Here is a 23,826-nt window from a genome sequence, read left to right on the forward strand (position 1 = left end):
CCATTTTTTGACCATTGCACCTTGTCCTATCCCCACAAACCAGTGAAAAGAGATTGGCCAAATCCCACTGTCTCCCCCCACTGTCTCCCACACTTAAGGTATTTGCAAATACCCCCCAAAAAACTTTTGTAAATACCCCAAAAAACCCTATTTGTAAATACCCCAGAAAACACCCCCCAAAAAAAAAAAAAAAAGATTTGTGAGGGCTTTTTGAACTTCTACTCTTTCTCAGAAACCCTCCCCAGTAGATAGCCTGGCCTCCCTGAATTCCTCTCATACAAGAATGTTACGCTCATGAAATTATGCAAGCACATTTAAAACAAACAAATGAACAAACTACACACACACACCCAAAAAAAAGATCACAAAAAAACCAATCCTGCGTTAATTAATATCTTTGACTGACCAGTCAGTCAAACTATTCCTGAACAGCAGACGTAATGCAGTAATGACAGAGCTGTTTTATAAACCTTAAGTTTCCTTCATTTACTACTAGATGAAGAAACCGTGGTAGCTATGTGCAACGTCAGACTTATGCGAGTCTGCATAGAAAGAGAACACTTATTTTTCTTTTCATTTATGTTCTTCCTGCTTGCTTCACTTGAAAGATACTTTTCTAAAGGTATTAAGGTATGAAAGGTATTAAAAGGGTATTATTAAGGTATGCAAGGTATTAAGAACGTCAGGATATACTGAGCAAGCATGAAAAGAAGCTCTCAATACATCATTTTTATAGCCACTTTTTTCTAGTCTTAGTCGGCGGCATAAGAGACCAACTACTTAAAATGACAAAATTTTCAAAATCATACTGGATTCACAAATTTGTTCTTTGTTGTAAGAAGTCGTAAGAAGTGAGAGACTCAATCCATTTTTCTTAAAGGGAACAGCAGAATACAACATAATGTGAAAAACTATTTTTTATTAAAGTCACCATATATGTAAGTCCTTTTATACTGACATAAGCTGTTATTGGTAATTTAAATTTTGCAGTAAAAAACCCTCCAAACTCTTTAGTATTGAAATGACTGTAGTCCAAAACATTGTGGTGTCTGAAGCAGAGTCACTCAAGTAATGTGATATGTTTAGACATCAGCCATTCATTCACAGATCAGGCACTTCAAGACAGAGTTCAGCCAAGTGAAATTATAGGTATTGTCACCTGAGACAAATTGCCAAGAGAATTCCATGCATCCCATTTGGCTTTCTTGACAAAGTCCAGCATACCTGGCTTTGGAGAATTGCAGGGACCCTCAGTAGCCTGAAAAGAGAGTGAAACAAACTTATTTAAACCTCTGGTTACAGTTCAGGTGACTTGGTAGAAAGAGATGATGACTGTTAGGACTGTTACGTGCTCACAATACAGAATTCATCTCTGAGACGGAAGGAATTCCTAGTGGCCAGGCAATATTCAGACAGTTCACATACCACGAAACAGCCACTGTCTGCTATTTCCTAACACCTGGTATTAGGCCTTCAGATGTACCTAACCAATATGAAACATGGGTTTCCAAGATGCCCACACATGTAAATTCTCATCAACTTATTTCAAAATTGTGGAATTTTTATATTTAAAAATAGAGTTAAAAACTTGTAAGTTTGTGTGAACAAAGAAACCACTGGATAAGATCTATGAAGCTGGATCCCACTTCAAAGTTAGCCTTACTATGAGCAAAAGCATTGGAGCAGTTGACCTGCAAAGGTTCCAGTTATCCTGAAGTATTTTAGGACCCATTTTCCTGAAGTGAAAGTACAGTATCAGAGAGGTATTTAGAGTGGAAGGTGAAAAAGAAAGGACACATTTATGAGCTCACTATTATTAATTAGTGAAATTACCTGGAACACTCTACTGTCTCTAAGTTTTTATTTTAAGGAGCAATTGATTGTCTTCTTCAGCATAAGAAGCCACAGGATGTATTAACCCTGATCCACAAATGCTTCCCCAGATACTAGTACAAATACCCTTACGAGCAACTACTTCTACATAGGTCTGCTTCCATGGGTAGTAAAGAACAACCTTCACTCAGGATCAATGTGGGAGAACAGTTTATTGAATTAAAAACAAAACAGACAAAAAAGCTTTCCACAACAACCAAAATCAACCTTCAAATATTTACATCACTGTAGTATAGGACCAGTTGACTGACAGTAGGTCAAGAATTTAAGAGGAAGCATGTGGCATTATCTTTTTTTTTTTTTCCAGGCACAAGCAGTTTTCCTGTGTCGTTGCATCAATATATGCTACATTGTATGGAAGACATCACAAACTGGATGTAATTTGGCTCTATTTCTTTGAATAACAGTTTATATTCAAATCATGGTTTATAAGATGTAATAGCTCTGGCCGCATGTAGAATTCAGGCAGAGTCTGAGGGACTAGCATTTCAAGAATATAATTTGAGCACTTGAAGAAACTGTTAAGACAATACATTTGAACAACTTGTATTTTAATCATATATTTTATAGGTCCATCCCCTCAGCTTACAAATGCCTCTTACAAAAAACAGAACTTAAGCCTACCTGTTTAAACAAAGCATAGAGTTTCAACTTAGTTTCATTCCCTGGATCCTTTTTCAAAAGCTTCAGTTGTTCTTGAGCCTTTTCAAAGTCTTTCTGGCTGACTTGCATGGTGGCTGTAGTCATGTGCAGGTGAACTGCTGGAATACAAACAGCTTGTGCTTGCCTGTTAGTAAGTGGGAAAAAAATATCATTACTTGTTTTTTGTTTAAGACTAGTAGAGAAACAAATATGTTTCTTTCTAAGGCAGTTAAAATAAATGCAGAACAGCAAATATTTTACCTACACTGATCAAAACAACAACAAGAAAGCTAAGTATTAGAAATTACAAGCAAGTTGCTTTAGTTCAGCTTCAACATAATTAACCTTTGGAGATCACCACACTAGCTCTCTCTGGTATGAAGAGTGCTAGATTCAATGCTGCCAGATGACAACGAACAAACCCATGCAGTAATACAGCAGATGATCGTATACTGCCATTAAATGGCAGTAGCAGTAAACTAATGCTTTGCTGTTTCTAAAATAAATCAGAGTCTACAGGTTATGTCCATGACAAATGAATACAGAATTAAATATATATTTAAATCTCTGCACACAACAGTAACAGCTTTACATGTCTACGAATTAGAGTATGCAGCTTGTCTAGTTTTTGTCATGTTTTCAGATTTGTGTGCTTCTATCTCCATGTACTATAATCTAAAGGCCCGGTTCTCCAACGAGGACAACACAAATGAAGACTAATTTCAAAGTGTACTTCAGAAAAGGACTGGCTGTAAAACATCCCATAGACTTATGAAATAAGAATAGGCCTGAATATTCTCAAAGAAGAGCTTTCCATCAGGAAAATGGTAATTCCACCATAAAAAAATAAAAATAAAGAATCAAAAACAAAGTAGTCCAAGAATTTTGACTTGTTTCAATATGTCAAAAGCACGCTGTCTCAGCCTTCTTTGGTTAAGTTGCAACATATGTAAGTATATTTACTATTTTAAAATTGTGAGCATTTTATGTTATCAATGTTTCTTCTCTATGTTAGTAAAAACAAAAAAAATCTTTTCCCATTCTGTTTTATGGACACAGCTATCATGCTAGAACATTGTACAAGACAGATTTCATAAATAGTTGCATTCAAAAAAGTAATGATTATCTCAAATGCAGACTTACAAAACGCTTAATCATTAATTTGTTAGCATTTCAGTTACAAATCTGAACTTTAAAATCATACCTATCATGAAAATTCTGCCATTTCATAAGCACATAATGAGAATTTTAGAGAAATTTAAAAGTGCTACCTATTTGCCAATGAGGATGCCAAAGCATCCTCATTGCTCTTATAAATACAATTTATTTTCTGTTGCAAGCCAAAAAGTGCAGGCAAGAAGTGTGAAGAATGGCCACTATGTGCAATTAATTTTATTATTCTTCCATTTCATAAAGATGCAAGGTTTTGTAAAAATGTTTGGAAGACCTACTGGTTTTATTACCTATTAGAGCCCTTCTGTATAAACGAATCCTAGGTTCCCGCTATTTACCTGTCTGGGGCTGCTGAGTTTGAATGACAGAAAAGGAAAGAATACTTTGTATTCAATATATACAGAATACAGCAATATATACAGAAAACAGCAATACAAATCTACACCTTCAATGAATAAAAAGAATTATAGTTAACACCTTCAAAGTCTTATGCCATTAAAAAGAAATATATCTGAATAACTTAAAATGGAATAGGCTACCAAAAAAAAAAGGCAGTGGGCACAGGAAGTCTGTTTACTTCAGTTGATCAGACTTTATTAAAACAGACAAATGTGGTTTAACCATCTGCCAGTTCAACTGGCATTCAGGCACACTGGCGTGCTCAAAGACAGTGGCAGGATTTAAAAATTTATCCCTTACCCAACGGAGAAGCTATTCCATTAGCCTGTGGACTTCACGTTGAGCATCAGTACCAGCACTTTGACAGGAAAAAGCGTGCCCACATGGATAGAGACACAAGTTTTTGAATACTAACTTTCTTTGTGTGGTCTGTCCTGAAGTCACAGAACACGAAGTTCACTTTCAGATCCTATCCCCAAGTGTGTTTTTAAAATCATGTTTACAGGAAGAACAAAATGAGAGTGCAGAAAGAATTTTTTTTTAAGCCACGTTTGGAACTATTTGAATGCTACTGCTCTCAAGATGATCTGTGTATGTAGTACAATTTTTTTTTGATTTAGGTTTACACCATGTATGACACTCCTGACTTCACTGTAGCTTGAGTCCAGTCACACAATGCTTTAGATATTATAAATAGGCTTTAAGAAGCTGTTTAATATACAATCTGATAGTGACCATGTTTTTGTGACCATAAATGAACACAAGTTGAGAATGGGGGGAGAGGGAGAGGGCAAAGGCACAGCTGCCAGTCTGAAAGTACGTACACACGTATGTTCTAGGTTAAGGGAATTTCGGATTTGGCTTCTTTATTAAGGACACAAAGTGGACAAGTTAGAAGAGGAGAAGCAACCAACTGGGTGAACAAAAAAAACCTGGCTGGGGAGAAGTGGAACTATCTTTCAATGAGTCTAGACTCAGAGTTACACTCCTTTGCTGTTTTGGTTATATCCAGTTTTACTTCTCAGCAACAATATTTTTGGGGGGTAAAATAAATAATCTGTCCACCTCAAAAACTCTATCTTTCAGTGCTGTTTTTTTTATTTCCTTACCCACTGGTTTGCAATAGGAGATCGTGCAACTTAGCTGTTTATTAAAGTATGGCTATAAAAAAGCCCTCTTCTTTTTATCTCTTTCCTACTGCTTGTATCTCAGTTCTCTGCAGGGTATCCATGATTCATTCCTTTCTCTATGCCTTCTGATCTCAGAGGATGCTCACCATACATCAGTGACAATCACCAGTTTTCAAAATGTTAAGGCTAAGCTGACTGCTACTGTTTCTCTATTAAAATAACAAAGGATGAAAACACAAAGGAAAAATCAAGTTATTTCACACTTTACTCGTCTTGGGCAGGCCCTCCTTCCTCAGAGCGCCACACAAATGGCAGGAACAGAGCTCCTGGGCCCCATGCAGATGATGCGAAGACTGGGGAGATGACTGGACCACCTGCCAGCACCCAGCAGCACGGCCGTCACTGGGACCACACAGCAACGACCACAGGGACAGAGGAGCAAGAGGCTGCTCAAGCACGCCACAGACAAACTGCCTGCCTCCATCCACTGCTCCCCTGCTGGGGCACTGAATCCTTCCTACTCCCTCAGTGAGCAAATCCGTGACTCCTTTTAGTGTCCTAACTGTACAAGACTTCGCTGAAACAACTTGAGGCAGGTGGAGAGAGCCAGCGAGAGAGAAACAAGGACTCACAACTTGGCAGAGCAGCCACACAGTCCACTACAAACGCCTCCGTGCTCCTGCAAGATGATTCAACTGATACTTCGCAAGCTGTATATTCTGAAAAAAAAAATAAATCCTGAGTAACACTGCCTGAACCTGCAACATCCAGGCTGACAATCATAAACTTATTTCCTTGCCTCGAATATCTGCTTGTTCCCATTCAGTCATTCATATCTTGCAGTCCTGCCATTCATACTGTTCTCTGTATTTTTCATGTACGTGTCCCTTACCCTGATAAACATTGAGACATAAGCTCTTAATTAAGACCTTATATGTCAATTACACTGAAAATCATTTCTCACTGTTTCAGTGATTAGCCAAGACTGCAAAGCCTGTTAAAGAAAGAGCCTCTCATTTCAGTATAGTTTTGTTACTTGTATAAGGACTTCTACAGAGTTGAAAGTGCCAACTTTTTGTAAAACATTGGCTGCTCACTTTCTAACTTTGAAAGCAACTCAGCAGTTTACTCATTAAAACACTAAAAACGGAAGCTCAGAGACCTTTTTGCATAGGAAACATGAGATACGCTCAGCAAAACAAATGAACGGATATACCTGAACTCCATCTTGCCTTTCCTTAATAAAGGTGTTCTTTTAAATGGTAGTAGTTCCTGGGGAAATAAAGCACAGGCAAAAGCAGTTAAAAATCCTATTAGGATTAAAAGCAGTGGGTGGTGCTAGAAACTCACAGATTTTAAGCTCCTGACAGAACTAGAAAATGTTCATTTCACATTATTGTAACTAGCTTTAGGGAGAGAAAGAAGAAAAAGAATATGACGTGTTATCAGACAGAAGTACGTGGTACATTACACTGTCACTGGGATGAATCCTAGAACATATGTTTAATCTAAAATATGTCTCTCCCCTCTATATTATGTGTAGTACTTCAGATAATGTATATGACATCTCTTCTTTGCCATGATTGTTATCACAAGGTGCTGCGATCCTTTGCAACATTCTTTCCACACATTTATCACACAGAATAGTACCCACCTCTCGCCATTTCATCCACACCTAGTGTTACCCCATCAGAAAACGGCAATATTTCTACCAGTGTTCTTCCCAGGTAGAGAGGAAATTGAACAAAATACTGCTTTGCTGCTGCTGCCACTACAGAAAGAGTTGTGTGGGTTTTGTTTTTCCAAATAAATGAACAAAACCACCAACAAAAAACTGAACCAAGGATCCAAAACAATCCACTCCAACATTAGTTCATTGACTTGAAGGGAAGCAAGAGCAGAGCTGGTGGGAAAGGTTGCAGTTGGAAACAACTGCAGCAGCTGTTAGAAGTGAGGCTCGTGAAAGGAACAGAAACCAGTATTTAAACTTGAACACTGAGAAATCAGTAGCCCATGTGGAAAAAAGAAATTCAGCCTGAGACACTGACTGCTCTCGTTCTTGACGCATCCCCCCCCCCCCCCCCCCCCCCGAGATTTCATTTCAGCATCTCTGAAAGAAAGGTTCAAAAAAGCAAACAGAAAGGTTGATAACCAAGAATCAAATGATCAGCAGTGCCACTCTTTTGTAGCTTTCTTGGTAACTAGGAAAATAACATTACTGTTTTTCATGTTCGCTTGCAGTAATTTCTGCATGCAATAAAATTAAACTGTATTTCACTTTATTTTGCTAAGCAAAGGAAGCTAATGTCTATGCTGTTAACAGAAAAATCATTATGGATTTTAACCTGGAGGTTGCCCATATCACCATTCATCCTGCCATTTGTTGCATACTACTGAACCCAAACACATTTACCTACACAATAATGTAACATTAAAGACTGACAAATTTGAACATAGCCTGGGTGCTTACACAGCAATAAAAGGGCTTTCCCCATATAGCCAAAGGTGGACAGGGGTAATCTCAAATTTCTGACATATTTCTCAGTCTTCCAAGTCCTCTCTCACTGGGAAAAGAAGTGGCACCTGACAGTGCTAAACGAGAAGGCGAAACTTGTGACATGGCTGGAGCAATCACTCTTCCTCCTCCGCTTCTGGAGGAAAAGGGACTGCTGTGTGTGGGGTGGATGGTTAATACATGCAGAAATCCTGGGCAGAGGTTCTTCTGGATGTAGAAGCAAAGCAACCCTCTTTTTCTTTATCTCACCCTGTTTGTTACAGGTTTCTATGCACACTCCACATTTATTTTTTTTTTGTCCCCTGTGGAATGACTTTGTTTCTAAATTTATAGGCCTCACCAGTGTCTATCAAAGGAGCATCAACTCTGCTACAGTATCCTAACAGACTTTAGGTAGGAAGTGGCATCACTTCAAGTTGTACAAGCTCTTTCCTATAGGTAGGAGTTCTGTGGTAGGTATTACAATGTTATACTAAAGAAACCTCAGCTTGACCATTTTTATACTAACATAAATCACATAACTTCAGCTCTTAATTTTTAGTCTTGCCCTTCTAAGTTTCCCCTCTTACACTGGGAGATGTGGAGTAACTGTATCTGACACATGAACACCTTCCTTTGCAACTTCTGACATCTTGAAAAAGCCTTCCTCTGCTTCCACAACTACCTTGTGTAAAAACTTCCACTTCCCCTCATGTGTATTCATCTCTTTCAGTACCCTCTGTATTGAAACAAAAAAACAATTCAGAGCACAGACCCATGGAATTCAGCCTCCATTCAGAAGGTGGAGAAGCAAAGACTGTCTCAAACAACTCTGCCTGCTCAAATCTCAGTAACTGGTACATTTTCCAGTATCTAGAAACTACAAAAGAAGGAAACACAATTAAGTGAGTTGCTGGTTCAGCCCTACACTGCTCACACCTGCTAGCAGGCACCCTGGCAGCAGGTTAGCAGGACTCCAAGTTAGTAGGTTGTAGCAGATCAGCAAGCAGAGCTGTTCCGTTTCTTCCTGCAGCAAGAAGCATGGCACAGCTGTGTTTGGTAAAGCTTTGCTACCGTTCACCAGGCTCCTGCAGAGACCTATTGGAACAAACTCATCACCTTTTGGACCAAAAACCAGCAGCCTAAAAAAAGTCTTATCACTACCAAAGCTTCTCTCACAAAATCAACACATTTGATTTACTTCGTGAAATAAAAGGTTTTGTTAACCATGGTGATAATACAGGTGTTGATGACTCAGTAGGCAGAATTCAAGTTCAGTTTTCCTAAAACCCATTAAAAAAACCCTACCCTCCCTGTTCTGCCATCACAGTCCTTGGTAATCCTCCATTACGCTGTGGCTAACGTGGAATTACTAAAATGCATTACTATCAGATTATAGGAAAACTTCTAATGCTCTGGTATTTCCAGTATATCTAGTTAGCAGGAAAGATCAGTGCAAATACTCTACAATCAATTCACTTACTGTTGTTTTAATAAACAAAGAAATGGAAGACAAATTATTTCCTCCTTTACATCAGAACATTTCAATAGTTGTTCTAAAGACAAGTTTGGTGTACAAATCCTTATCAGCTTTTAATATTTTACCCTCCTATACTATTTTGACATACAAAAACCAGAAGATAATGATGTGTCTGCTGGCAAACTGAAGTACTGAATCACTGTTGTTGAGTGTAAGTGGCTCAGCTGTGCTTGATAGGATTTTTTCAATCTTAAAGAATGGCTGAGAATCAAAGATCTAGATTACCATTCACTGAGACCTGAAATGGGCTGTTCTTTGCACTCTGTACAGGCACAGTTAATATTCTCTCATCACAGCTGCTGGGAGGGAACCTGGGATCATCTCCTGAAATCTCTGTAGGAGCTCTTTTTCTATCCAGCAGACTTTATGTTAACTGGACGTGGTGGATGACAGAAACACCAGAGGATTTCTTGTACATCCTCAGACCACGTGAAACATCTCTCCCAGCAGGAAGATTTACAGACAGATATCCTCTGAAACACATTTGAAAGTCATAAACGTGAATGTTAGCAGAAAAATACAAAGCTGGATACTCATCTGTGTGACATTGGGTGAGAATCAAAGTTTATCGCAGTATTTGGAGACCAACAAACTCAAATAGGTTCTTTGTACATCCAAGGTGACTCTCTAACAAAACAAACACTCAAATAATTTTGTTGCTAATGGAGAGAGGAAAAAGCCATTTTTTATTTGGCCTCTGGGGACGAATCTTGCTGACTGTGTAGAAAGCAAGAGAGTGTGCTCATTGGTGTTAATACCTTTTGGCCAAGGCAGCTAGGTTTCTGACAAGGACACAGCCAGCTACTGAAGCCCCCCCTGCATTACAAAATCCACCGACACTACTGCTAGCTCAGCTGAACCAGTGTATGAAGACAAACTGTTTGTGTGAAGCTTACTTTCCCATGTGAATCCCTGACACCTAGGTACAATAAGGACAGACACAAGCAATACTGAACAAGCTATGTGACGATAACAAAGCAGTATTTGTCAACAGCTTATGCTGGACGAACTCAGGATTCTTTCAGATAATTTAAAACCAAACATATTACATCTAAACACAAGATAGTACACTGCTTTTGGTTCTGGCATTATTTCTGGAACTCAAAACCAGACAAACTTACGGGTGTCCCACAAAGACTCAGAGAAATTTACCTAATAAAAATCCAATAGTCAACTGGATTTAGAGCTGGAGCTCTCTCAATATATCTAAGACTTGCACATACGTTTGTCACAGCAGAATTTACAGCTTCTCAATGAGTAACAATGGTATTGGAGTCTTACCCATTTCCGACTGATAGGTTTCTCTTTAGATATCCTCTGTAATATTTACCTTGCTCTTTCTTTGTTTTACCAGAGAACCCGATGAGCTTGTAGATATTACGCACAGCTAATTCTTGTGTTCAAAATAAAACACGGAGAATGTTAGTCACAGTTAGAAGTGAAAATGATCTACATTCCAAGTGAGCTCAATTCACGTCTCACTACAGCTCTGTAACAAGCTTAAATCACAGCATTTTGAAGACTGCACCTACAGCAGTAGCTCCCAGCAGTTACTAGTGGGGACGTTACTAACTCTCCTCCCAGCAGTTACTAGTGGGGATGCAGCGTGCCGAGTCATATTGGCTTGTGCTATCATTATGGGGATTGAGGAAAACTATAGGTCTGGAAAAGTAGCTGACAACCAAAATAGCTTGGAAGTTCTCACCCAGAACAAAAGTGTTTGATCAGACATCTTATTGACAGTTAAGAAAAACAACACAAAAACCACCCAAAAGATTCTTCTGTTTCAGGAACAGGGTTGCTATACTGATGTGTTGAAGCAGGAAGCATTTTACAAGCATATTTATCATTGTATAGAATGGCAGCATATTCGAAATGAAAATGTCACTCCATTTTAATAATACACAATGAACCTAATCCTCAAGAAATCTTTTTTAATCCCAATTAAGAATTGAATCCCCTCTGCTCAGCACTGGTGAGGCCATACCTAGAGCACTGTGTCCCATCCTCAGTACAGAAGAGATGGAGCTAATGGAGAGTACAGCAACAGGCCATGAGGCTGACAAAGGGACAACTCTTGGTATAGTTTCTTTCTCCAGCCTAACCATATTTTCTGCACTGGAATAAGATCATTGGGGGAAAGGGGGGGGGGGGGGGGGGGGAGGAGGTGGAAAAGGGAGAAAAAAATTGGAAGCGAAAAAAAAGAGAAGAGAAAAATGCTTTTCATCTGGTGAGCCAGATGCCAATAGATGACACTTTTGTGAGCAGTTTAAAAGGACAACCATAGTCAGAAAAGAGAAATGTGGTTGTTGGCTTTTTCTTTCTTGGCAGGGGCGGGTTGGAGGTTGTTTGCTTGATTGATTTTAAATACAGCATTGCACTATCACCATCAAAAAGCTACCATGAACTATAAATGAACTATACAGTCAGATAGCACCAAGGGCAAAGTTGTGTTTGTTTCTAAACCAACACAGTGATAATTTTTATTTAATCTCTGATTAAAGAGACATTAGTCATTGACTGGATCACAGAAATTTCTACCTGGACTACTCCATGTTATCAGTTAAAGAGGTAGCTTTTATACACATAGGAAAATAACAACATGACAAAACTTTACATAAGTTCTTTGGATATCAGCACAAGTGCAATCCATCTATCTACCAAATTTACTGCTGTCTAGTATTGTTACACTTTTTGTATGTATTTATGAAAGTCAGTACCTTATGAGCAAAATGACAAAGTTATTTGTTCTGTAATAATGCTTATGGTCTCCTTTCCATGGCTGCCTAATCTGCACTACTTAAGACTGGTCATAATAAAACCACAAACTGATTAAATACTATTCTGATGATTGTAAGAATGATTTTTTCTTTGATATCATTGCTTTCAGTGAGAAAAAACTACCACCAGGGTATTTTAATAACCAGGATGTTGGCATATTATCAAGTTGTTTCACATTGCTTTTACATGTTAATCACTGCCAGACGTCCCCAAAGCTAAACAAATAGCACTATTTATTCAGTGACTTAAAGCCTGAATTTTGATGGAAAATAGAAGCCTTCCAGAACCCATTCCAAGAGAGCTTTTCTTTCCTCTTTTTGGGGGAGCATATAATACCGAATTACTTGGCAATGATTTCTGTTCCTTTGTGAAATAAAGGATGGCTTAACAAGACCTTTAAAATCTCAGCTCACAGTTTTTGCTAAGTTTTCTGATTACAGTCTAAATTTTATTATAACGAACTTCCAGGGAACCTGAACAATGTTCACTGTAATCAGTGTGTGAGTCACAATAGAAAGACTCCATCATTTACTACATCAGAATAATGAAGAAATATCCGATCTGAAGTGAATATCAATATATTTGATATTTGGGCAGATTACTTCACATCGATCATCGTTTAAATTTTGTTCGTTTGTTTTTAATAGAACAGCCAGGAAAAATGAAAAAAACAAATATCCATACAGTGAATACAGTAATAAAGTGGAAAAGAGAATAGACTGACATAACCAGTTTAATCTTCCATATGTATTTACTCTAACGGCAAAACATCTGGATTTTACTTCGGCGTTATCGTAAATGGAGGGGTAGCTGTAAACAAGGCTCATTACAGTGAATTAAGTCTGTATATTGAGCCCAGGTAGAACAACATATTTTGCACTAAGAAGCCTGAATTCCCAACATTCAAGTATTTTTCATTCCTTACTATGTGCAATGTTCCAAAAGTTTAGTTAGAAATAAACAGACCAATTTCCAGACACCTTGGCTTTATATTAACTGTGAACTCTCAAATCTGGCTCAGTTACATGCAGTTAGTAGACCTAAGTTTGTTGAGTTTCTTTTCTGGACAACTGCTCAGTCATTTCACCACTACCTTTTGTCTTTTACCTTGTATTTATAAACCAGCATGTGCAAACGTACAGTAGCTCATAAAATTAATGTTGGGATTTGCAGGAAAAGCATCATTAAGAGATCCCCATGCAGCAGCCTGTGGGTGGGCAGCTACTCGGGAGGCTGTGGGACATCTGCTGCCTGTGCCACGCTCAGATCAGGGGGAAACGGCATCAAATGCAGAGGAAGAAAAACATCAGGTAAAAAGTTGCAGGCACAAAAGCAATTTCCACTGCCAGTAACAGAGAATTCTGGTACAGATCCGAAGAAAACTCAGGCGTGTTAGCAAACTGGGGTTTTAAGGTTTTAAGGATACATTCTGATATATTGCTGAGGGCAACACCACAAAATTCCAGTCTTCCTCCCCGTGTGAGTGAAGAGGACTGCACCAGGGAGCAAGGGAGGGCAGTAGGGAAGCAAGTGAAAGCAGCTGCTGCCACACAGAAACAATGTCTGCCAGCAAGAAAGAGGGTGGGAAGGAAGGGGCGATATTATCCGAACGAAGCTATCAAACTGTGTATGGCCATATCCAACCACAGCTCTCTGAGTAGGACTGGCAGAAAGGACTGCCACTAAAGTGACACAAGGCAGTCTGCCTCTGAGGCCAGCAAGCTCCCTGTGGCCAAACCTGGGAGACCAAAACAGGACAGAACAAGGGAGGCCACCACGCTTACAGGTCACCTCCCAGATGGTAACATGCCTCAAATGGGTTTTGCACAAGGTGAGGCTTGGATGTGCTCTGGGTGTACTGACACCTGCAGTTAGCCCCAAATTAGCTCTCCAGCCTCCTCACTGGAGGAGTTTCCTCACAGCACATGCAGTCCCAGGGTAAAGACAAAGCCCCTGGACCTCTTCCCAGAATTTTAAGACTGTCTGGCTTAGTTAACACGATAGGAGGCAGGGCAGAAAACAGCCATGAGGACTGCAGGAAGAGAAAAGGAAGAGATGGCACCTAAGCCACTGGTGAAGGGACAGCTTTCAAGGGTTGTAATATCCTGCTTTGCCATAAATGTATCAAAAGGCCACTGATATAACAATCAAAGAACACAACTGTGCTACCAAATAAAGGACAAGCAATTCAGAAGGCAGGTTCAGTTAATTCCCAGCCAGAAGTAGAAGAGGGCTGCAGAGACCGAATAAGGACATTGCTGTTATGCTGGGACTGTCAGTATTGTGCTGCGCTGCGGGTATGTGTGCGGGTATGTGTGCGGGTGGGCTGTAAGCCCGCAGATGCCGGGTCAGAAGATGATGCTGGGAAGCAGAGGAGAGACTTGGGACACTGTTCAAGAGCCAAGATGGAAGTGAACTCTAGCCCTTAGACTGCTGCCTCCTAAGCTGAAGAGCAGATACTGTAGTAAAAGCGGATTTACTGGAAGAATTAAGTATTCCAGGCATCTGCAAAGATCAGTAAGGCCACACAAGCAAGAAAAAGCCAGCAGCTTAAGGGTAAATTAACTGTTTTTCAATCCGCATTATTTGAAACACTAGTACTTAATAGCACTCCTTTGAAAAAGGCTCTTCAGTGTTGCTGAGAAATGAAAATAGTATGTAGAAAGCTCAGTCTTTGATAGACCCTGACCTCCTTTAAAACTGCTGAGAGAACCGTACCAAGGAACAGGGCATGTTGTTGGGGTGTGTCTACATTACTGTCTCAGTTTGGATCAGGAGGCTCTTCACAGAGTAAATCTACGTTGTTTCCAATGTCACTCCCCTGGTTTCTGTTGCAGAGCTGTCTTACACATACATGACAGATTGCTTCCAGATTAAATGATCTCAGATGTCCTCCAGCTGCTAACAGGCACTCAGTGCTAGGACTGTAATACAACTAGTATGAAGTAAACCCTCAAAACAAGGCTAGCACAGATGCAGGTTTCCTACCAACAAATGTTCAGCTCCTACTAGTCTACCCAGCAGTGACTGCAGATAGACTCTCACAGAGTGTGTTGTGGGGCCTCCAACCTTAAACAGCTGGATGTGAAGACTGTTGGATGTGTACAGCCTCATGTTCTGAGCATGTCTGTGTCAGCTTCCCCTCCTCAGACAAATTCAAATTGGAACACTTTCATATCATGATGGAGAAGGACAAGAAGCGGACAAATGGGAGACCTAGCCTGTGGAATGCACAACTCTGTATCTGGAATGATTAAGAATGCCCTAGTTAGAATAAAAAAAAAAGAATTTAAGAAAAATTCTTGCATTTTGTCCTTATATTTGTATGACTGTTCCTCTCCCAGTGCTCTAAGGATATGCCTTGTTTTTATAGAATCGCTAAAGGATTGCAAAAAGGGTGTCCTAGATTCTCTGGCATGGCAAGGCTGTAAATGTCTTTGATATAATTCTTCCAGTATGCCCATCTGGTGTTTATGGCCAGATATAATGCACCTTTTCTCTGTATTGCCAAAAGCATTAAATCATTATTAATATTTAATTATATGACATTTCTTCACATGCAGAATCTTGCTGCTTCAAACAAATACTAGCCTAATAATGTCTAGTAGTCCATATTTTTGTTTTAAAATTTAGGATTTCTTTCCCTCTCTCTCATTGTAACAACTCAGCTATATTAACATTATTTGTCTGTAGAAAAAATGCCTAAAGAGTTGTTTTTTATTTTTTATTTTTTAAATGAAAGCAGAAGTCACATTGCTCGCACAATTTGCATTCTGTTTCTCCCTGTATCTTAAGATGTTCATGTACATACTTCAAAGAATTTCTCACAAAGCTTTGGGAGAAAAATATCACAATTCAATGGCCAAACTACATAAATGACTACAGTTTCCTGGTCAAGATGCACTCATTCATAATTGAGATGCTTAGATACTTGAGTAAAAGCATTCCACTCACAAAAACATGCGTTATAAAAGTTGAATTTGTATGTTGTAGCAAACACTGCATCAGTCTTTAACCTACTGTTATGATCATGTCTGCTTCACTCTCTTACTTCTGAGCTCTCTTACCCAGTATACTTAACACACCTAATGCGTACTTCTCTTTAACTGAGTATTTATTAAGCTATTTTTGATAGGAAGACGAAATTCTACAAATTAACTTTGTTTGTGATTCTTATTCATATACAAGCAATTTAATAGTGGGCTTTCCCATTTAACCATTTTCAATAAAAACAAAGTGTAAATTGCGAAATTTTAAGTCTACTTGCAAGTCAAGCCAAGTTCTGCTTCACACTGGCCAACTAACACCAAAGATGCACAGCTGCCGCAATGCGTACTACTGCATGTGACACTTTATTTGGAAACAAGTAAAAGAGATATGTAATAAAGGCACACAGCAGGCAACATTACATCAGTATTTGAAAAGCTGTGCTAAGCTGGAGTATTCCCAGCAAGGAGCCTTAATTAGTTGGACACACAATTGTGCTCGTTTTTAATAAAAAACACAGAATCATTCATTATTCTGCATATTACAATACAGTTTCAGATGTGTTACCACCAGCCTAACTGGCAGTTTCTTTGGTAGTTGAACATTTGCCACAGGAGACAGAAAAATGAGGGCAAAGACTCTTTAAGAGAAAAGCATCAAATGTAGGTATTCCACTTCCACTGGGTTCAAACACCTAACCCAGAAGCACCTCCCTTTTTAAAGGAAAGTGATCTCCCTGGACTTATGATGAAAGCAACATCTCATCTTGTGCATTAACCATGTACATACAAGTCAAAGAGAAAACTACTCAAGTTCATTAAGTAGCACAGCTTAATGGCACCGAGTACCTGACCTTGGCAGGTGAGAGATGAAACTGCCCAGAACTGAGGAAATGGCAAGCATTTGAAGATGAAGAACTTCACCAAGCTTTTGAGCAACGATGGGAGACACTCAGAGTTCAGACTTCCACATACAGGCAGCAGTTTCACAGGGGCATCTAGATCTCAGTTTTGTATTTAAAACATATCTGGTAAACATATCTTTCAGACTGTCTACAGATTTTAAAAGTGGCAGTTCACAGTATGTGAGGACTCTGACATGAAAATTCAGAAGCAGTTTTGCTTATCTGGCCTCATTCCTACAACCTAACTACAGAAAGCATGTACACTTGCACCAAAATCCTCATTGAGTTTTTCAAACAAAAATCCTCTGCTGTTGGTGAAAGTGCACCTGAGCTTCTCAGCCCAGAAACCTACACAGAAACATAGAATCATTAAGGTTGGAAAAGACCTCCAAGATGATCTGGTCCAACCATCCCCCTACCATCAATGTCACCCACTTAACAGTGTCCCTAAGCACCACATCCAACCTTCCCATAAAGGCCCTCAGGGATGGTGACTCCACCACCTCCCTTGGCAACCCATTCCAATGCCTGACTACTCTTTCTGAGAAGAAATGTCTCCTAATTTCTAACCTAAACCTCCCCTGGTGCAACTTTAGGCCATTTCCTCTACTCCTATTGCTACTTATCTGCGAGAAGAGGCCAATCCCCAGCTCCCCACTGGGGAGAGCAATAAGATGTCTTCCCCCAAAGCCAACTGGTTTACAATAGTTTTGCAGCCCATACATCAAAGTGAGGGAAGTGTTGTGAGTGACAGAGATATCCTACCTGAAGGAGCTCCTAAATAGTCCTGAACAAGCGGAGGGCAAAGGACTGAGGGGTCCTTCCCAAGGGGTCCTTGCACTTACTCCATCCCTTTTCTTCCCCCACATCAGGCCAGCACCATCGATACCTTACACACTGAGCAATATGGGTGTGGTGTGGCAGTCATTTCTCCTATGGACAGGCCCACGGGCCTACCTGTGACCTGCACCTGTGGGTCTGTATGTACACACACACAGCGACCACAAACCCTATGGAGAGGAGCACCAGCTGTACACAAACCCAACCACAATCTCTCAATACAACCTTTTTCGCCCTCACATATTTTCTCCAAGCTTTTCCCTCTGGATTTTCCCAGCAAGGCCCAGAGCCTCAGGCTCGGCCCCAACCATAGAGGAGGTCAGCCCACTAGCATCTTCTGGCCTCGGAAAGTCACCTACTCCTGAGGTAACCTCAGAGCAGAGACAGCTTCGAGATGAAGTTACCAGGGGTCCTGTCTAGCCGAACTAAATAATCCTGAGAGAAAAAGTTCCACAGCCTCTCTGGCACTGTGATAGTCTATTTGCTGGGAAATAGTCCAAAATCTTTTAGAAGGACATTTAGAGAGAATCAAGTCACGTCCAATTCTGTGCAGGTTTTAAGGTTTTTCCATGAATAACTAACACAACAAAGATTTCTTCTGGAGTTGTGGTAAGAGTCTCCGCCACCCACCTTATAGGGGGCTTACACAAGCACTGCTCAGTGGCACTGCCTGCACCAGAGCCTCAGCACTTCCTTGCTGCTTGGCTCCCTTCTCCTCTGAAAGCAAGACCACCAAGGCACAGCTGCTCAGTACTTGCAATATCTATTGCTCTGGTTTTAAACTAACATACCTGAAAGATGCCACCAAACTGGACAAGAGGGAACTTTTTAAAGGACAAAGTGGAAGCAGACAAAGTAAGACCACTGTTCAGAGCACTAGATGTACAGTGAGACTTTAACAACAGTTTTAATGAAGTATTTCTTACGTTGATTCAAGGTTTTTCAATATAGTGAGAAGATGTAGTGTTGTTTTTGAGTTTAGCATTTGCACATTTGAAATATGCAACAACAAAAAACAAACAAACGGGCATTGGGGTGAGTGAAGAAGGAGACAGTAAAAAAAACAGCAAAAGTTAACTTTTGTATTTTGATATGTACACAGATTCCCATAGGAGAAAAGCTATTAATTATACTTATAAGCTATTAATTATACATAAGAAAAGAAGCAAGAGAAAAATCAGCCACTGAAATGGTGAATAACTTCCCTCAGAATTTCCAGCTCCAGTGTCTCTTATGTCAAGAAATTCAAAGGACAAGTTTGAGAGCTTCTCATTTCTGAGAGTTTCATGGCCAGTCTGAAGACAGAGACAGAATTCTAAAAAAAGACAGGATGGATTAAAAACTACAAATCCAACTGACCTCTGCATAAGCTATCAGTTAGGAATATTATAATAAATATTGCTGGGAAAGACCTAGGTGTGCTCTGATGATTCGTGACCAAAGAAAACACATCACAAATAAGTGTTTTAACCAGTTCTCCATCTTCATGCAAGATCCAACAAAGGTGAGTTTGGACACCGTCCCACTGCTGGAGCTGTGGTGCTCTGTAAGTATGCTAATCACTGTTTTATTATCAGGAATGGTATTTTGTAATGCTGATGAATTGTGCCAAAGGTTACAAACAGCTGAACTGCACTCCTTCTGACAAGCTGCCACAACTGCAACAGTACTATCATTTGGTGTTAAACAGTGGTTTATTTTAGAAAAGGGGAGAATCTGCAGGTACCACAGCCAGATTTTTATGTGAATATTCAGCAAAGCCTTTCACATCATAAGCGTGTCTAAGAATATAACATCTTAGTAACTCCCAGATCAACTGCCAGGCATACCAGTAAAAGAACTGATCAAAGCAGCACAAACTTTAACCCTGCTTTCACACTTCCTAGTCACACCTAATATCTGTCCAAAGCAAGACTAAAGGAACTTTCCAAGAGATTTTTGCACAGATGTGGGTCAAGGAAGTCAAGTCCAAGGCTGTGCCTCTACTTATTTTTAATGTAGTGATACTATTCAGTACACAAGCAACACCAGTAAGTAGGTTTTTTGTCACAGCACACTAACAGCAGTATTATTCTGCAAGCTTATCTACAGCGTACTTTGGAGAAAAGCACCTTTCTTAAATGCTTCTTGTCTTGGCGTTAAAGCTGCCTTTTCACAGTGACACGCAAAAACAGGAGTCCACCATTAATGCACTCCTTTCTAACTTAAGAAGTTTGGAAGAGATTTTGTGCAGCTTTCTCGGCATCACCACGCCGAAGCGGCTTCAAGGCCGTGCAAGAAACACGAGTGTCATCAGGAGCTCTGTCCTATAAACTTCGGAAAGAAAAACCAAAAAAGGGGGCAGGAGCGGCCAAAGGGGGCTGCAGGGAAGGGCGCAGAACACCACACGCGGGTTCTCCCCGGGATCTCCCCGCCCTGCTGGCCCCTGTGAGGGAGCGCGGCGGGAGCACCGGGCAGGGAAATGGCGGCGCCAAGCCCCCGGCTGCAGGGCTGGTGAAAGAGCGGCGGGGGCTCACCTTGCTTCGCAGAGAGACCGCCAGCACAGGCGCCGGAGAAAGGTCAGGGCCGGGGCCGCCATGACATATGGGCGGTCGGGCGGGAGGAGCCGGCAAATACCGGCAAATGGTGGCCAACACCGCCTTACCAACTCCCTCCCTGCCCGGGCACGGCACCGCCTCCAGCGCGGAGGGGAGGCCGCCCGGGAGCTGGGATGGGGCCAGCGGGAAGCAGAGGATGGGAGGCGGCGGCGGTGGGCACGGAGAAGGGAGAAAAGGGAAGGGAGAAGGTTGGGACGACGCCACAAAACCGAATCGAGCCGATCCTCGGCTGGGTCTGGTAGCCCTGTGAGAGGAGGTGGTGGTGCCCTGCCGAGCCCCCAGAGCTGCGCCTCAGCGTTCTGTGGCACTCTGAAGCGATGCCTGCAGTAGCTGTAAAAAATGCAGTTTTGATAAAAACAAACATAAAACCAAACAAATGAACACAAAACAAATAAACCAAAACATGTACCGCCAGGCTGTGATGAAAAAGTGTTGTGCTAAGAGACCGAAGCCGAGCAGTGTGGTAACTGGTGCACGTCCTGTCAGCCATCTCACTCCTAATGTTGCAATGCAACATTATGTGGTTTATGAACAATTATGACCGTGAAAGCAGAATACTCAACAGGCAACAGTCATGGGCTCAAATCAGCCCCCAACAAATCACCTCGTACCACCTATGGGCCTAATCTGACCCCAGTGCTTCAGGAATAGCTGGTGTGGTGCAAAGGTGGGATAAATGCTAGTGTCACCCTGACTAACTTCAAGGCAAGAAACATAAGTATTTATTGCCAAGGTTTTGTTCTTTCAGCTTCAGCTCCTGACAGTATATTTAACTTTTCCTCACTAACATATCTGCTCAGTGGAAGATGTTTCTGTGTTCTGGCAGGTGCTGGAAAGATCTTCCCAATTTGGAGACAGCTCTGTCAGTCTCCTTTCATAACACGTCCATTGAAATCATCTTTTAGTCTTGCTATTTTTTTCTCCTCCAGAGTAAATGCATTTAAGACTTTGAGTTCTCCCTCAAAGATGAAGATTTCAAAACCATTAATTAATTGTGGGGTTATGGGGTACAGTTTTCCAAAAGAATATGTAACTATTTGGCAACTGTCTGCTACACAGGACTGTAACGTGAAATTAATTCATGTTTGTAGAAGACATTGAAAGCATCCTCCAGAAGGTGGTGTGATACATGCTATCGATGCTAAATCCTTACTTAGCCATAATCAAGAAAAACTCATGGTTTTTAAGTGTGTACCTCATTTGACAGAGAAAGGGTTTTGGATTCATAAAACCAAAAACTATGGGTTAAATTTTGCTCCAAGATATAGGAATGAGGCTTTCTGTGAATAAGAAAAATGAGAATTTGACTCTAAAATACCAGCATTTGCTTTGTCAAATAATAACACTTTTCTTCTTATACATTTTTGATCTTGTAGTTTGAAAAGGCCAGAAAAATCTTTATGGAAATGTAATATAATGAACTTCAGTTCAAAGTTTACTGTAATAGTGTTGTTAGCACTAATGTAATGAAGCTAGAGAGGACTCCCTAGAGAACTCATTTGGTAAGTTGCTTCAGATTTATTGTTTGACAAACAAATCCCTAATGACAGTGCCTTCTCTAGTATTGTATTGTTAATGGTAAGAAGAAGGGTTTTTCCTAGCTGCACTTTTATCCTTGTATAAATTTGAATACTCTTTTCTTTAGTTCAAAATAGTGCAGCTTCACATTTTATTCTGCTGTCTAGAAGCTACATGAGAAAAAAATAATATTTTTTCTGAAGTCTCTTGCTTCTAAATTATTACCCGGTTAAAAGCGTAAGAGACTTTTATGTATTTGCTAAGTTAGAGATAACTAACAGTAGTGAAAGAGACCCATTAGACCCAGTTCACTCATTTAATAGTCCCTTGTGATATGTATTCCAGTGCCTCTGTGTGGGCAAATAGAAAGCACAGCAGCTGCACTTTATTTGTGAGGTTTCTTCTCACCCAATACCACTCACTTGCAGAAAGCTTTTGCTGTTAAATATCAGAGATAAATATCTTAGATTTTATTTTTCTTATTTTCATTCTATTGAATATATGTGTGTTTAAATAGATTTGCCTTTGTAATAAAGTCACGTTGGTACCTTTGAAAATGAAAGAGCATTTTCAAGTTTAACCTGAAAACAGCAAAAAGGCATCATTGGGTTCAGTCAAAGATGGATTGTATGCTATAGGAATGAAATAAAGACATTGCTACTATGCAGTCCTTACCAGATAGGAGCACAGAGAGACAGTAACCCTGGTGACTTGTTTTTCTTATCACTACTCTAAGATACATGTCATGATCCATATGTTGTGTCTACAAGAGTGCAACTTGCTGTATTTGTCTCTAGAAGCCTATACCTTCAGTTGTCTTCCTTCATTTTTTCTTTTCTCTCTCCTTCTTTTCTCTTTCTTTCTGTCTGCTTAGGTGAGCTAAAATATTAAAACAGCATTTTGTGAATTGCATGTTACAAAGATATCTTCCTATTCTATTGCTGTTGTTACCTTTTCCTCACATATGTGTTATTACTTATTTTCTTAGCATGCTTTTAACTTTTGTTCTTGTTGTTGTTGTTGTTTGTTGTCGTTTGTTGTTGTTTTGTTTTTGGTTAGTTGGTTGGTTGGCGGGTTTGATTTGTCTTTTTTCGCCATGTATTCTTACTCTGGGAAGCAGTACCTTGGAGGAGCTAAGTCACACACCTGTTAAAATGGGATTTAAATGTGATATAATATTGCATACCATTTTTCTGGTCCTTTGTATATGTGCCTAAGTGCAATTTACCGTATATGTCATGTCATAATAACTATAAACTATGTGTATGCCAGAGAAGCTGTTGCACGCTTGTTATGAAACATTTACTTGGATCCAAGGCAAAATCGCTTGGTAAGTTTTCAGACCACTGGATCTTGATGTTTTGATTGCGGAATGAGTGGTTCGGCTATTGTAATCTATACCTATGTGCTGTGTATTTCAGTATAATTGCAGGTTCTTTGACATGCTGATACAAGCCTGAACAAAAAGTGTTTTGCGTACCTTCTTGTTGAAGGGGGAACGAAGGGGGAACGGTGCTATTATCATGGGTGATGGTTCTGATACACCAAGGTGATCAGTGCATCATCAGCTATATCACCAGTTTCTTCAAGATTGCAAAGTATCTCACAATCTGATCAGCACAATCATCTTCTTAGCTGTAATGGTAATTCCTGCACTTTTGCAATAATTTCTGCAGTCTTTATGTCACGTGTTTGCCATTTTCCCCATAGATTATCTGCAATATACTTTCTGTAATGTGAACTGAACTAAACTCAGGATTAAGGAGCTGAATATTTGCCATCCTTTACCATGACAAGGCAGCTGGTCTCTCTTTGATAGAAATTGTTTATCCAGGAAGCAGATGTGTTGGGTACTTTATTATTCAGAATTTGATTTCCATGGCAAATAGTATGGCATTATCACTACAGAGAATTTTAATACATATTTA

At 40.0% G+C, this 23,826-nt stretch overlaps 1 protein-coding gene across 3 annotated transcripts in view; it reads right to left on the reverse strand.

Moving 5' to 3' along the window:
- The window catches only part of ECI2 (enoyl-CoA delta isomerase 2), a 31,968-nt gene extending 11,512 nt beyond the window's left edge, over positions 1-20,456 (reverse strand). The window contains exons 1-4 of one of the 3 annotated variants that reach the window (XM_083826166.1): positions 6,454-6,509; positions 5,870-5,956; positions 2,518-2,680; positions 1,160-1,258 (exon numbers count right to left, since the gene is read on the reverse strand). In XM_083826166.1, coding sequence (XP_083682292.1) covers positions 1,160-1,258; positions 2,518-2,640 — 222 coding nt within the window. In that variant the 5' untranslated portion in view covers positions 2,641-2,680; positions 5,870-5,956; positions 6,454-6,509. Of the gene's footprint in view, positions 1-1,159; positions 1,259-2,517; positions 2,681-5,869; positions 5,957-6,036; positions 6,115-6,453; positions 6,510-20,299 lie in introns of those variants that run through there. The other 2 variants (XM_083826165.1, XM_083826164.1) reach the window with 2 other exon arrangements.
- Between the last annotated feature and the right edge of the window lie 3,370 nt (positions 20,457-23,826).

Source organism: Anser anser, assembly GCF_964211835.1.
Source record: "Anser anser genome assembly, chromosome: 2".
Lineage (NCBI taxonomy): Eukaryota > Metazoa > Chordata > Aves > Anseriformes > Anatidae > Anser > Anser anser.